The following is a 15967-nucleotide window of genomic DNA, read 5'->3' as shown; positions in this document are numbered from 1 at the left end:
TCACTTTGGTTCATGTCTCAAAGGAAGACTGCTTGGTTGTCTTGACAATATTGCATTTCATCTTGAAATAATGAGGGAATTTAGCTTCAGAAAGGGGTCAGCAATGTTGAAATAATGGTTTGCACATCTGCCTCACAGTTTTAAGTTTGAGTTGCGGCATGTGTGGAGTTTGCGTGTTGGGGGATAACATAACAGAAGGCTTGCTTGGGTTTTCTCCAACTACTCTGGGTGGAAGTTGTCCATAGATGTGAATGCTTTGTCTATGTGTACTGAGATTGACTGACAACCAGTCCAGGGAGTTCCCCACTTTTCAAAGTCAGCTGAGATAGGCTCAAGCTCGGCCATAAACCCTAATGAAGACTTAAGGAAGGCCCCTTTGAGGATGGATGTGCTTCATGGTTAGTTCAAACAAGAAGCAGGTATTTCAAATAATTTATTCCAATGTATTTGTAACCTAATGCTATGGTGTGCAGTCAGTGAGTGAGCACCTGCGTTAGAATCAATTTCTCTTTGCGTTTTGCACGTGTGTGTGTGAGCTCAGTGCACCCTAGCTGATAAAGAACAGCATGCGCTCAGTTGACACGCTCAGTATTTATCTCACCGCTGTCTTTGTTGTCACGTCTATTTGAGGCCTTGATGGTGGCTCAGCACTCTGCAGTGTGGTTGCCATGGATATGGACTACACACCACAGGGAAGAGGATGTGTGTGGTAGTAAAACATGGGAAGTGGAAAGTCACTAAACATCAAGGGGTGCCACATGATTGACCTGATTCATTTTATCTGCAGCTTTAAATATAACAAGTAGAATAATACAAAAACAAAAACTGAACATAGATTTTTAGGGATGTATGTTGGATGGAGCAATGTTTTGAAGAGGTTCTGTTTATCTTATTAGGTGACAATATTAAGAAGGAAAAAGTAATCCCAATGTTCAGCCCAGCACGATACAAAACTAAAACTCTTATTTTGCGTTATACTGGTGTGTATCCTTTCACTGCCATTGACGGCTATCAATGCCAAATATGCATTTTAATACATTATGAGAGTCGGCAGTGAATGGGTCTAAATGCACTTATACCTGGCCAAAGAAGCCTGCAGCTCCTCTTCTTTCTTGGCCAACTGGATTTTCAATTCCTCAATCTGTGCCTGAAGTTCGGCAATCTGGTCTTGAAGGTCTGTCGTCTCAGCATCCAGCTTGCGTTTTGCCTTCTCCAGCTCTTGACGTGTTTTCTCTTCCTTTTTCAGACGCTCTGTAGGAATACAATGAATATTTATCATATGATACGTGGAATGTAGTTAGATATACAAGTTTTAAATAATGTAAACACAGCTTGACAAGACAAATCTGCGCCTTATCAGCAGTATGGCTGGGAGCGTACTAGTATACACGTTGCAGCTCTCTTCATAAGACTACTACTGTTGGTAATTTGTCAGATGTTGTACTCATTGTTCTCTCGTCCCTCCTCCAGCTGCTCAATCCCGCTATCTTGTTTTCTGTCCTTATTTACCTTACTTATTGACATCTGCCTCTGTTCTAGTTCATTGTTATGTTCCTCACAATTCTATTTTCTTAATGAAAAAAAAAAACCGCACAAATTATTATGACTAAATGTCGGACATTTCCAAAATTGAGAAAATGCTCTCTTACCCTCCAGATCCACCATCATCATCTCCTGTTTGTTCTTGAGCTTGCCAAGGTTCTTTGCTTTCTCTTCTTCTTCTGTCAGCATTGTGGTTGCTTCGTTGATCCGGTCCTCCAGCAGCTTCTTCTCCTGTCAGGTACAAAAATAGAGCATTATTTAGACTGGGCTTTTAGTCTTTTGACCTATTTAAGCTTAAAAAGCCCCCTGCCATAAATTTCCCATTAGAAATTGACCTCTTACCTTGTGGAATTTGGTATTTTGGTCCTCGAGCAACACAATGTCTTCTTCCAATTTCTTGATCTTTGCTTCCGCCGTCACTTTGTCAAGCTGAAGCTTTTGTCGTGCGGCTTCCTCCTCATCGAGCTGTTCCTCAAGGTCCTGCGCCCGGGACAAAATGAAGATCAGTACCAATTCAACTACAAACGTATCAAGGCTTATCTCTCACAAAAAACGCAAACCTGAACATGCGACTGCATCTTCTTCTTTTCATTCTGCAGACTCTGGTTCCTCTCCTCCTCTTCCTCCACACGAGACTCGAGGTCGTGGAGGATCTCCTCGAGCTCTTGCTTCCTGGAGGCCAGACGAGCTCTCATCTCTTCAGCCTCTGCAAACAGCTCCGTTTCTGCCTGGAGCTGCTCTGCTAGAATGGTCTTCTCCTCCACGAGCTGCACAGAGGAAATTTGTTGAATTTCTTGCTATTTAAAAAAAAAAACTAAAAAAAAAAAAAAAACAATAGATTGGCACAAATTTGGATTTTGTTCATGTCAACCTGTTGGTGTTTCCTTTCCATCTCCACAAGATCATTCTCCACCATCAGCTGTCTCTCCTTCACCTTGACCAGCTCCTCATCTTTGGCTTGCATCTCCTCCTCCTGCCTGGTGACCTGTAGAAGAGGCTTCACCTGATAGGGGACAAAAGATGTTGGTGTAAAATGTAGTGTTGCACTATGTGCTGTAGCTGGAAGAATCAAGTTTGGGTTTCCTCACCTTGGTAAAGAGCCTCCACCACTGCCAGTGTCGAAGCTTCAGGTAAGCAGCACAGTTCCTCTGGAGAACCTTCAGGGCGCTGAGCTGTTGCTGTTTCTTTGCAAAGGCCCTACAGGCGAAACATGTTACATTAATATTTATCATGGTACCTGCCGAGGGCTATCTTTAAAAATCAGTTAGAGAGCACTCAGAGAGCACAGACCTCGACTATTAGTCACCTGTAAAATCAATTGAGTGAGCAGCTACGACAGGATCTTAAGAGGAGGTCAAGTTTCATCCAGATCGAATGGAGGCAAAATGTAATCAGATTTTACAATAAAGATTATCTATTGTTTGACAGACATAAGAGTATGTAATTTACTTTTGTTCCCTGAGAAAGATAAATAAACGTATTTATCATATAAAGAGATGACTGTGTTACTCACTTGCGTGCCAAATATCCACGGCACACAGACTGGAAGTAAACGATGATGTCAGTGATCTTTAGATCACGCTCCTCCTCCAAGTGAGCCAGTACACCAGTTCTGAAGAAGATCTTACTCTGCCCGATGCGAAACAGATTGGGGTCCAGCTCAAGGGCATGGATCTGGAAAAGGAATACAGAAAATTGCTGCAGTGACATCAGAGTCCAATAACGAACAATTACATCCAGCAAACACACGTTACCATTCTCTCACAAGCTTGTTTCCCATCCATGAAGCCCTTGGGGATAGCGTTGGGAGTGAGGATCTCATATCTGTCAGCAGAAGAGAACACAAAAGTCAACTAAAATGATATTATGCACAAAAAAAACAGATGGGGGTGGAGGGGATTGCATGTCACCTTTGTCTGAACTCCTGGAAGACAATGCGGTTGGGGAAGCCCTGTCGACAGATACGGATCCCTTCAAGAACGCCATTACACCTCAACTGGTCCAGAACCAGGTGAGGCTCCAGTTTACCTGCCTGGAAGAAGAAAAATAATCAAGTGAGACGGAGACCAAAACCAACGAATGTTTATGAAACGGATTTTTTGACAAGCAAAATGTTCCACAAAAATGACAAAACACGCATTCTGTCTTGCCTAAATACAAGTATTGTAGATTTGAAGTATGCATTTACTCGTTTTTCGTGGTTGGGGATGATACAGCGGACAAAGTTGGGGTTGGTGTTTCTCAGCGTGGCCATGAGCTTGTTGAGGGACTCCTTGTAGAGCTGACCCACCGTCCTAAACATGCCCTTCTTTGTTTTGTAGGTGGCGCCAAACGCCGTCTCGTTCATGCCTGCCACCTGGTCCAGGCCCACTATGCGATCCACTGGTGGACGGAGATGGGGAGAACTGGTTAGAACCATGTGACTTGACAGAGTGAATGTGCAATGTGGTGATGTTGTTACAACAAGGCCCGATGCAGATGGATGACAGAAACACTGCAAATGACCGGAAGACAGCAGCAGGCACACAAAATGGCATTCTGACTAACGCTCACTTGTGAACTATTTTTTAAAATTTACTTATAAGTTATGTAAGCTTGCAATAAGGAAGTGATTCCTAAATTGCGTATCAATCACCACACATTGATTCAGAACTAAAAACTTTAATACGTAAAATTAGAAAGAAATCCCCAGATACCAAGAAAATATAAAGAATAGATATAAAGACAGAGATTTTGGCCCAGTCTATCAAATCGAAAAAGAGCAGGGAATTATTGCACCACACATGAAGAGGTCCGTGATTATTTGCATCTGTCTATTTGTTTGTGCTACTTATCCTCATTAGAGTTGCAGGTGTGCTGGGGAAATTCCAACCTTATAGAACCAACTGCTGTGCATGTTCCCCCTTGTCCAAAAGTTACCCAGCGGCAAGTGAGAGGACACCGAGTGAGAGGACTTTTTGGCTGGAAATACCATCACGCGTCACCCAGCACACGTCTTGATGCTCTTGTCTTTTATTGTGTAATAGATTCCTAATAGATGTTCATTGTCTGTGCATATAGTTCATTGCAAAGTATTTCTTCTGCCAGTCATTAAAAAAAAGTCAACTTTTATTATTATTATTATTATTATTATTGACCTGACTCAACCCTAAGCCATTCTAGTGTGAAGTGCACTGGGTAAAAAAAATGGACAGCTCTACTACTTGGGTCAATTTGGCCCAACTTTCTTTTTGGGAAAAACAGTTTTGTACAATGCAACCCTAAAAATCGTGCTGTTTTATGCATCACAGCGCAAAAATGTGTTTCAAATTGAGCATTTGTCAATTAGTGGATCGGTCTGTTTTTGACCCAAAATTGGGTTATTTTTTTACCCAAGTGTTTTTAGAGTGTGCAGTCACTACTTTTTGAAACTATGTGGAGTTTGAAGTGAGGTATCCAATTGTGTTTTTGTTAACGTGAGCAACAGTCTTTGCACTCTGCTCCAAAAACATTCCTTTAAACTTCAATTCAGGTCAAGAGTACATGCCTGAGAAATTTGGAGTGTTTTGTCTCAATCACATGACAACAAATATGTCTCGTCTATCTGAAGCACATGAACTCTGCAGAGCAGACAAATAGTAATAAAGCTTCCCAAAGTGACACATCAACTCATTTGGGCGAATTATGGTCTCAAGACTTTAATGAGTGGCAGACTGCAGCAATGCAATGTGTGCCGGCTGTGCGAAGCCTCCAACACTCAGCTCATTGCCCACACAAACACCACAAACGGCATCTGGTTTCAATTGGCCGCTACTAAAGAAAAGGCGGAGAAATGAATGTCATGAAATGTTACTTCAGTAGAGACCTTGATTTACCTCCTTTCTTGTTATCACACTACGAGAGCAGGAACACAACCAAACTCCGAACAACTGCACTACACCCTAAAAGCTCGTTTGAGAATAAAACAAATCACAAGACCCATATGAAAAGACAAAGCACACTAGGACAACTAAAGGCAGCTATACTCTAGCCTAGCTCAGGCTTAGTGCTACTGCTTATGGCCAAGACATGGAGCCATGCAGCCTGGAAGCAAATGGCAACATTGTCTGAAGCATGACACATAGATCCATCAGATCTGGGCTAAAATGTACAGACAGGCTGTCACTTCAACCTGCTGTGTTTGACGCTTGAGCATGTTGGTATCATAATGCAACTACTATTTTGGCCCAGGTCTGCTATGGCACTACTATTCACCTGCTGGCTCATCCAGACTAGTGACATTGTCATAGAATGAAGCCCTTTGAATGGTCTGAATCTCTATAAACACAGACAGAGACAGAGAAGGGAGGAGGGATGTTAAAGAAGTTTTAGAAATTAGCTCAACGAGGCAGATCCAGCAGTTGGGTCGCTGGGTTAAGTGAAGCCCTTAATAGGTGAATTGTTCTGACCTAATTGTTGTTATAGTTAAAGTTTGAAATGACTCACCATCTTTCCACAGCTCCGCCACAAATTTGTCAGTGGACTGATGCAGAAGCGTGGCCACGTTGTCATTGAGAGGGTCCATGTTCTTCATTAACCATTCATCGGCCTTGTAGTCCACCTGAAGAAAGACACCACAGAACTGTGTCAAATTTGTGATGGAGTATTTCTCCAATTTGACACTTCTTCTCCATCCATCTAAATCAGTATTGTTAATTCCAGAAAGTAATTTGACACATGGCATCTTGTCCAGAGTGTACTACAACTATCACACAAGATCAGCTGAGATAACCTGTGACCTTGATAAGGAAAAGTGCTATCAATAAAAACAACTTTTTTTCTCTCAATGGAATTCATGCCAAAATAGTGGACTTCAGGGTGCACTCACACTAGGCAACCTATATTGTACTTGGGCACACTTTGCAATCTTATTGCTAGAGTGAATTACCACTACCATGCAAAAGTGTGCAATGCAGACATGTATAATGGATGCATCTATTATTATTGATAATCACTATAATCATATTTGAAATAAAATCATAAGCCACACAATTAGGAAAATTGCACTAATGTAGTATTGTATCATGAAGTGAGGATGCAGGCAAAGATGCTTAGTCAGAAAAGGACTAGTGACCATGACAACTAATGGCATTTCAGCAACATTTCACCCCAAATAGTGGACAGCTAACATTAGACTGTCTCCGCTGAAGGTGATGTAAACAATAAAGATGAGTTATTTAAAATCATTGGTGACATGCTTCAGGTTGCTTTACAATAAAACGGTCAAGTGGATGTAATAAACAGACATTTTTGATAGTGCCAGGAAAGATTTCGGATGGCCATCATGCACAAATCATAGTGAACTCTTCAGGTCACACCAGATCATTTATTTCTTGCATACCTAATACTGAACATTTGGCAAGGTGGTTGTGCGCTTCAGAATTCTTTCCACCCACACAAAAGTGCAAATCTTTGTGGTTTTCAATGATAGTAGTGTAAGACGCAGTCCCTGTAATACTAAGCAGATGTCCTCCTCACCAGGCCTCACTCTGTGTGATAGACGGCATTATGGAACAGAACGCAGCATAATGCCAAGAGCGGTATTTCCACCCCGATTTCAACCACAGGAGAAGCTCACATCAGATCAGTTCTGACCACAACCATCTTTCCACTTGTAGATAATTATAGAAGAAACAAAATACTTAAGTCCAGCCCCCAGCAAGTATTTACTAAACACATTGAAATTCTCCAAAAACACATCTATGATTCATTTATTGAACATACCCTTCCTGCATAGTGGATGATGCAGAAGTCAGCTTTGTCTTTGAGCTGGCGCGGTTTCTGGAACTTGGTGTGTGTTCCCTGTTCCTGAATCAGCTTGTCCACAAAGGTCTTGTCTGTGGCCTTGGGGAACCAACACTCCTCATCTAGCAGAGCTAACACCCCTGGAGGGTTTGCCTGGACGAACAGCAACATGCCTTCAAACACTTGCAATAAAATCTTTCACCATCAGCAAACAACAAGACAATTTCAGTTCACTACTGACCGGCCTCTCAATGAGGTCGATGCAGGGTTGAAGGTCGAGGCCAAAGTCGATGAAGCTCCACTCGATTCCCTCCCTCTGGTACTCCTCCTGCTCAAGGATGAACATGGTGTGGTTGAAGAGCTGCTGCAGCTTCTCGTTAGTGTAGTTGATGCAGAGCTGCTCGAACGAGTTGAGCTGTTAAAAAAAAAAGATGGGGTGGGGGAGGCGCCATGAGCATTTCCTTGACCTATAACTGGACAAAACCGACACAAACAATGCTACAATGGAAGGGGTCAAACCTGGAAGATCTCAAATCCAGCAATGTCCAGGATGCCGATGAAAGAGGCCCCCTGTCTTTTGGTCCTGTCTAGAGCTTTGTTAATGCGATGGACCAGCCAACGGAAGAGACGCTCATAGGTTGCTTTAGCCAGGGCCTCCACTGCAAAGTCAGCCTGTTACAAGCACCAGAGTGGTCAGACAGTACAACACAATTTCCACAAACAGTTCCTGATCCAGCTATATTTATCGGTATTCTATATTACACATTATGGCAAATGAAAATGAAATGAAACGCAGTGAAAAGGGCAATATTGACAGAGGCCGTCTGGAATGTCAAAGTTACGTGGCATCCCAGAACATTAACATGGACGCACACAACATTGTGGTGCACCTGTATGTGGAACGCTAATTATCAGTAAGGACGGAATTGTCACATAACGTAAGAGCATCTTTAATAGTATGCAGGGAACTCATTTAGAACATACCTAAGTTCCTACACGTCATTTCATGTTTATATTTCTAAGTCAGTGCTGCTGTTTAGGTTAGCAATTGTTTAATAGTTGAAATGAGCTCAGAAGTTAACTGTCAATTTATTTCCTACACTTATTCAAATGGATAACCCAGTCGATGACTGATTGATTAAGGCAGGGGTGGTGGGCAAACATTTTGATTGGCGGGCCACAATGGGTTCTAAAATTTGACAGAGGAGATGGATGGAGTGTTTTGGTCACCTCACCTCATCGGAGAAGGAAAATACATAAAATTTTAAATGAAAATGAACAAAAGCATGACAACAAAATATCTGTCTTTGACACACCACAGTATTTAGAAAATAAAACAACAAGGTTTATTTATTTAATTTTTTTCAAATTCGGCGGGCCAGATTAAAACGTTTAACGGCCACATGTGGCCCCCGGGCCGTAGTTTTCCCACACCTGGATTAAGGCATGGTGTCTAGTTTCCCAAACCTTAATGAGCCAAAGCCCATATTGTACACTGGAAAAGAAAATATTATTGCACAGAAAACAAATACAAATATTAGAAAAAGTGGATACAGAGATGATTTATGTACCTTCTGCCATCTAGAGGAATAGCATTTAATTGTTATGCCTGCCATTATATGTCCCCGTATATTTATGTCGTAAATAAATGTTCCCATTTGTGTGGCACTTGTGATGATCTCTGACTGCACACTAATACACTGTATTTCAGGGGTGGCCACTATTTGAGGAAAAACAGCATGTTTGTAGGACTCACAAATGTTATCAGAACAACTGACTAGATTTTTGTCCAAATACTGGACAAAGGGGATATATGCAGAAGCTGTAGGAAAGGCGTACTTTTAGTGTTGCTGCAATAAAGAAAAAAGCATGAAAGTGCTTTTTAGAAGACAGACCTGCTCTTTGGTTTGGGCTTTCTGGACATAGTCTCTTCCCACTTTGATCCTTGGAGAAAGGATGGCTCTGGTAAACTCCATGACACTCATACCCAAGAGGTGACATAGCTTCTGAGCAGCTGGGAAATGGAAGAAGGGATAGAAAAAAAAAACATACATTAGGGCTCTTTCGCAGTCCTATTTTGACACATTGACATATGATAACATTTCCAAAAAGGATTCAAACAAAGAGACCTTAATCTATGATACTTTCGCAACCAAGTCTTTCCTGAAATCGTGTGACAGTTTGCACCCATTCATATACATTACAATGGAACGGCCTGGAGCTGTCTAGATCAGCCAGCAAGCCTCTCCGAGAAATAACATTCCCTAGTTCTGGATCCCGCTAGTCACGTTTGGGAATATTTTGCCTAGCTTCATCATTGGTACTTGTGGCTCAGTCCCCCACTGTCTTACTCTCTCTCCCTGTTAAACGGACAGCTATGCTTGGCCACATATGGAGAAACTGGGCCCCATTTCCTCTGAGGTGGAAATCTTCAGAATGATGTGCATTAATAGTAGGTTGCAGAGGTTCAAGGACAGAAAGTGTATACATCTACGTCCTGCTGCTCGGGCATGCAGATCACAATGTAAAGTAGTATTAAAAAAAAAAATTGCTTGTTTGAGGGTAAAATCTGAATTCAGATATGAAAGCAGTGTTTTAAATGTACATCAATCAACTCTTAATATTCAAATTGATCTACTTTGTTTACCTGTATTATCAGGCATGGAGGCCTGGTCGGTGTTCCTTTCCTTCTTAAAGATAATGTTCCCAAACTGAAGAACCGAGGACACCACTTTCAACATGGCTAGGAAAATGACAAACCAGGAGAAATGTGACATGTAAAAAAATAATTATGCTAAACAAAAATTGGGCTAAAATAACTAATCTCAAACTATATTGGGACAATATAAAACAAAAAAAAAACATAAATTTTTATTGGCAATTGTCATCATTAGGTATGCAGGTGAGCTGGGACCAACCGCAGAACTGCGAGTAAGATGTGCTAAACTGTAGGCTAGCAGGCACTCCAATATTTAATCTGTCAAATTGTTAAAATGCTCACGCGTCAACGTCTTGTTCATAGTCACCACCTCTTTAACCAATGGAAACATACCCAGAATCTCGTCGTGGGAGAAGCTCATAATGTGCATGGCCTCCATTGTCTCATGAAAGTTGTCTTTATCCTGCTGGCCCGGGATTGGGATGTTGCCGTTTGACAGGAATCTGTAGTTGTTAAATCCCTCCAAAAGCAGGTCAGCTATAGACGCAAGAATACAACCATAAACCTTCAAAAGCATGGCCACAAAGGGGGTATGCCAAAAAACTGGCATGAGTTAGGTGTGGGTTCTCAATTTCGCCCACATCAAACTCATCCAAGCGTCCTTTGCGGGCCTTGCAAACAAAAAGGCCTTCTCCAAATCGATACATTTTTTTTAAGCATATAATTAAATGCATAACATAAAATATTGTAACCTTTCCATAAACTGTATACATCAAGCAAGAGGCAGCACAACAATGTGCATTTAAAGAGGACTATAAAAAGGAGCGTCCATGACATGTTGCATACTCACATTTGAGGTGTTCTCCGGCGCCGGCCAAGAGTTGATAAAAAATATGAAAGGTGCGTTCATCTTTGGCTTGGCGGATCGCTCTTGACTTCTCCAATAAATCTGACGATCAATAGGTCAAGGATTTTTATTTTAAACATTTGACGCTTTAATTTCCTTCTTAACAAGTATGATGTCAAAAAAAGGGATACATGTTTCAATGTTTGCCCCAACAATATATCCAGTGACATCAAAGTTGATGCGGATGAATTTCCCCTGCAACAGAAAACAGAGGCTTCGGGAAGTGCTCAAGAATGTAGTGCTCATCAAATCATCTCATCAGCATGCTGTTGCTGCTAACACAACTAAACATTGGAACCGTGCTATGATCCGACAAGGCGATGACATACTGTTGACATTTAGTATTTAGAAAACATAAGAATGACAAAATATCTTGCACTTACAAAACGAGACGAGTTGTCGTTTTTCACCGTTTTCGCATTTCCAAATGATTCGAGGATGGGGTTGGCTTGTAGAAGCTGACGTTCCAGTTCACCCTGTGGGGGGAAAAAAAACAGAGGGTGAAATAGTGATGCTTTGACAACACAATTTCAACTAAGAACAAGAACAGTGAGAACTTTATTATGGGGCTTTGATGTTCCAAGTTAAAATAAAAAAGTGTTCCATGCAGACACATAGCAAACATCTGGAGGTCATGTGTTTTATAGAGACAAGACAGAGACATTGAACATGTGTAAGTAGAAAAAATAAAGATGGACAGCTTATGGTAGGAGCAAGCGGGGGGAAAAAAGCAATTCTAAGCAATTGTTTATTTCTCACATAAGGAATTTCTTTACAAAACTCATAAACCTTGAAAAGACAACAATTAGTCAAGATGAAAACAAAATGTTGGCAGTGAATTGAACATCAATTTTGAAAATGTACAACCTTCTAATAAATAATGACGGCCTGTAATAGTTTTGAGGTATTGTTATAATTGTGATTGCAACTGAACAATATTGTATCAGTAAAAATCTGATTGTTTGGTACATCAATGGAACTTTTGGTGATACTAAGCATAATAATGTTGGGGGGAAAAAGGTTTGGTCTTTTTAAAGATATTTTTCCTTGCGAACTTTGAATTAGCATGTAGCAAAAAGTTGACATAATTGGCAAGAGACTATCTTGAGAAATGTTTTCTCTGGCGCTCGCGCACGGACGAAAGAGACTTTTTCCATGAACAGGCAGTCAAACTGGACACTTTTGAGAAGCTAAATAAATAAATATACTATTTGTGCAGCTGTTTAAACATGTGGCCCATTTACTGTTTCCATCTAAAGCCACATTGTGAGCTAAATCCTAACCAGAGAATTCAAAAAATGTTGAGGGAAAGGATTTTTTTTTTTCCTGGAGAATATTTTTTGCCAAATTTTAAGAATAGCTGCAGAAGCTCAAAGGGGGCCATTTTTCCACAAAGGGGAACACTGATGGATCAGCATTGAGACATGTGATGTCAGACTTGGAAAGAAGATTTTCATCATTTTTAATTGAGTCTTTCAACAGCTGGACTGAAGTTTGGCACTGGCTAAAAAGATGGGGCGAGTACAGTTATCTGTTTTTAGTTAGCACCGTAATCATGTGCTGCAGATTGGAATTGTGAATTGAAAACCTCTACTCAAATGTGTTTTTCCTTTGGCTCACAAAGAAAACACAAAAAAAGACAAGCCGATTATAAAGCCCAGAGGGGGTCCACTTTAGCTGACCCACATTTCTGCTGCAATGGGAGTTAGTAGTGTGTCTGACCATAGCCTGCCTCCACAAGTGAGTCCAATTGTTGCACAGCTTCTACTGAATTGTACGGCCAGTCTTTCTCAGGCCCTCTAATTATTCAATCATTCTCTGCATATCGCTGCCTTAGCTACAACTTTGCGTCTCCCCGTAACAGAGGCATTTTTGGCATGCCACGAAGGAAACTGGACAGATTCAGAAGAGTCAAAGAGGATCAGTCAAACTGCTCCACTAAATCTTTCCACTTGAGGATGTGTACTCACTACTACTCCCTGGTAAAACATCTGCCCTGGAGGGCACAAAAAATGTTCACTTAGCAAAGTAAAAGGCCGCTGCTTGGAATGAGTAAAAAGTACTTCAATTCGGTCAAGAACAAGTTAATGATCGGGCTCCATGTGCTGAATAAAGGGAGTGCTCGATTTTCTTTTCTACCATAGCTACATAACGCAACTTTATATGCCTGTCATAACATGCCATTATATTGTATACTACTAACTTTATTTGTTAACGTGGTATTGAAGTACCAATTAAAGTAAATACTGTTATGACAAACATTTTCAGGCCATAAAAAGAAATAAAAAAAATAGTAAGTACAGCATACCATTTCAACATTATGAACGGTTATACAAGTTTTACACAGTATTACTGATGTGTTCAAATGAAACACTCGTAACACCATGTAAACTTAAATGACAAATGAGGAGGGGCATAGTAAATCGCTGAGTCGCAGTCATGCAAATTTAAAAAAAATATCTTAACCACTACTATGACAAAACATTTTAATTCCACTTTTAAGATTACAATGTAAATGGGATAGATTAATAAAGCGGCAGCAGTGCAATTCGTGCCCAAGTGAGACTGCTGCTGCTCACTCCATCAGCTCAGGTAAGGCTATGCTGAAAATAAAGGACAACCACAGCAAGTGAATGCATGCGGATGAAAAGCAGCTATAGCCCAACTGAAGACCAGATTTGAAAGCGTTAATAGACTTTGTATGAGCAAAGTGTGGAAGGAAGCAGAGTAGGTATAGCCAACGCCCCACCAGCCATCTCGCATTGTTTCATAAGTAAGGTGAGTCAGGTGAAAAGCTACATTCTACTCACATAAAACAGGGCTCCATTCTGTAGGAGATGAGGGGATTCAAGTGTTATTATCATGAGAAGTCAAGAATTACATTGTCACGATATAATCAATTTGAGAAATGAAGAATCCAAATGCAGCCAACAGGGAATATAATAACAACGGATCTTCGTATTGGTCCGACAAGATTTGCAATCTTCTATAACCTGAATTATTGCTATTGTTTCAGACGGACGGCTAAATGTTTGGATGTGACACTTAGAGAAAGGAACCAATAAAATTCTTTAACGTGTAACTGTTCACTGTATTAACAAAAACGGACAAGCACATAACATTACATAATGGCACATTCACATAGACAACATATGTACGTGAAACACAATCATGGAATTTTGAAAGTACATGCCAACTTACAAAAAAGTACTTACAACTGCATTTTGCGCCTGACAGTATAAAAACAAAGTGAACACAATGTAAATGCCATGTTTCAGTGTTGTGAAAACCGTCTTCGATGCTTGTTAAGTTGTCATAATTTTGAAAGGGCTGTTTTTCCTCCAACTAGCTATTGGCTGGTGTCAACCAAAGATTTGATCACGATAGTGAAAGACTGTTTGGGTGTTGCGTGCACATAAATGAAATGAAGTGCATAATAAATAAAAGATAGAGACTTGCCTGGAGCTTCACTGGTTTCGGAGATTCTGGCTGTTTGTTACAAATGAACAAATTGGAAAGTATTAGATTGCATGCACAGATCTGCTGACCACAGTCATGGAAGATAACTCATTGACTATCAGAAAACTCTCAAGCAATCACAGCATGAATGCCATTTAATTACGTGGACATCCATACTGATTTCTTTGATTTATTTGGGGGTGGTGGATTCAGGGGGTGGGGTTTGGGTTTATAAAATTGTTCAGGTAATACTCACTGGAATGTTGTGGTCTTTCCTTCCTTTGTGCGAGGAGGCAACATGTGCCAGGTACTGGATGACCTTCTTTGTGTTCTCAGTCTTGCCAGCTCCAGACTCACCACTGTGAGAGACAAAAAGAACATAAGGCCCAGAACACGCTTTGGCAAGCGCTTGTCCTGGAATGAACTACAAATCCATCCCGTCTCTGTCTCTACCATAAAAAATAAATAAATAAAACGTCAATACAGAGGAGACAGCTGCACACATTTGTAGGCACTTTCAGACATGGAGCTAAAAGTGCTCTTGGCAATAGCAAAAAGACACAGGGTTGCACGGGAGCAGTATGCAGCTTAGCTTAGGTCTAGCTTTGCAAATTGTAGTTTTGTAAAGGTCAAGCTTGCCTTTTACTGCTCCCTCTGCGGTATTGCAAACAAAAACAGAGGGAGGAAATCCTCTAAAGTCGTGTAAGCTCTAAAAAAAAAAAAAGAAAGAAAAAAAAAATTGAGGGACTCTTGAGATTTAAAGCGCGTCTGGGGTTTTACCGTAAATGCAAATTAGCGCATGCCAAGAATGCAAAAAAATGTGTTGGACTCTTCAGGGTGAGTGATTGTGGGTCAATGTAAATACGGCTAAAGCATAAGTAATGGTGGAGGGATTCATGCAAAGTATCATGTGTTGAAAATAAAAGTGCTGTGTGTGACATTCCACATGTAATCATGTCTTATATGTCATGCACATACTTCTACAAAAAAAAAAAAAAACTTTAATATGGCTGGGCACATAATGTCACCATGTCCAGCTCTGAAAGATAATTTTATGACAAATAAATATCCAAATATATTATATCACTATTATTTTAAACACTGCCATTTTGTTCAAGCTCTGATTCCTCAGTTGATGATGAGATGAGATTCTTGTCGGATGCAAAATATTGGGACGACAAATGTTGGCGACGAAAATCAAATTTGGTAAAAGGGCGACTACAATTTGGTATTTGCAGCCAATGTAAAAATAGAAGTACAAAATAAGACGCCAGCTTCTATTTGGAGAGCAGACAGAGCTGTGGCATGGTTTAGGTCTTGATAACTTTGGAATTTTTCTTCATTCCTGACATCTGCATAGTCTCGATGGTATGAAAGCCAGATGGCTCTGTGACAAAAATGTCCAAAATGCTTTTCTTTCAAGTAACAGTCTGGTTAGTGTCACAAACACCTAAGTCAACACTCTTGACCTTGCGACGCTGGCTGCTCCACTAAGAGCCACTAATTATATGTCTGTTACTTTCAAATTCACGTGTGTTCATGTGTAATTGTTCGAATTTCAGTAACAGTCTAAGACTATGCAGTGTGTGGACTCACGTGCACAGAATGGACTGATCCTCTCGATCTGTGGGAAACAA

The 15967-nt window shown here is 40.6% G+C and overlaps 1 protein-coding gene across 7 annotated transcripts in view; it reads right to left on the bottom strand.

Moving 5' to 3' along the window:
• Nucleotides 1-15967, bottom strand: part of myh10 (myosin, heavy chain 10, non-muscle) — a 35973-nt gene that overhangs the window by 7113 nt on the left and 12893 nt on the right. Inside the window, exons 4-29 of one of the 7 annotated variants that reach the window (XM_088302609.1) lie at nt 15927-15954; nt 14587-14689; nt 14331-14360; nt 14087-14101; nt 13682-13699; nt 11255-11347; nt 11003-11066; nt 10815-10913; nt 10358-10501; nt 9953-10048; nt 9201-9319; nt 7825-7977; nt 7547-7720; nt 7285-7458; nt 6007-6121; nt 5776-5838; nt 3731-3924; nt 3453-3574; nt 3297-3366; nt 3056-3216; nt 2631-2739; nt 2414-2545; nt 2103-2309; nt 1885-2022; nt 1650-1773; nt 1080-1251 (exon numbers count right to left, since the gene is read on the bottom strand). In XM_088302609.1, coding sequence (XP_088158735.1) covers nt 1080-1251; nt 1650-1773; nt 1885-2022; nt 2103-2309; nt 2414-2545; nt 2631-2739; nt 3056-3216; nt 3297-3366; nt 3453-3574; nt 3731-3924; nt 5776-5838; nt 6007-6121; nt 7285-7458; nt 7547-7720; nt 7825-7977; nt 9201-9319; nt 9953-10048; nt 10358-10501; nt 10815-10913; nt 11003-11066; nt 11255-11347; nt 13682-13699; nt 14087-14101; nt 14331-14360; nt 14587-14689; nt 15927-15954 — 2917 coding nt within the window. The remainder of the gene's footprint in view (nt 1-1079; nt 1252-1649; nt 1774-1884; nt 2023-2102; nt 2310-2413; nt 2546-2630; nt 2740-3055; nt 3217-3296; nt 3367-3452; nt 3575-3730; nt 3925-5775; nt 5839-6006; nt 6122-7284; nt 7459-7546; nt 7721-7824; nt 7978-9200; nt 9320-9952; nt 10049-10357; nt 10502-10814; nt 10914-11002; nt 11067-11254; nt 11348-13681; nt 13700-14086; nt 14102-14330; nt 14361-14586; nt 14690-15926; nt 15955-15967) is intronic. The other 6 variants (XM_088302613.1, XM_088302611.1, XM_088302610.1 and 3 more) reach the window with 6 other exon arrangements.

The sequence above is a fragment of the Idiotropiscis lumnitzeri genome, chromosome 8 (assembly GCF_059441095.1).
Source record: "Idiotropiscis lumnitzeri isolate Australia: NSW breed Sydney's pygmy pipehorse chromosome 8, RoL_Ilum_1.0, whole genome shotgun sequence".
Taxonomy (NCBI): Eukaryota; Metazoa; Chordata; class Actinopteri; order Syngnathiformes; family Syngnathidae; genus Idiotropiscis; species Idiotropiscis lumnitzeri.
Note: the sequence above shows the minus strand (reverse complement) of the source record. Positions and strands in the feature narration are given on the sequence as shown.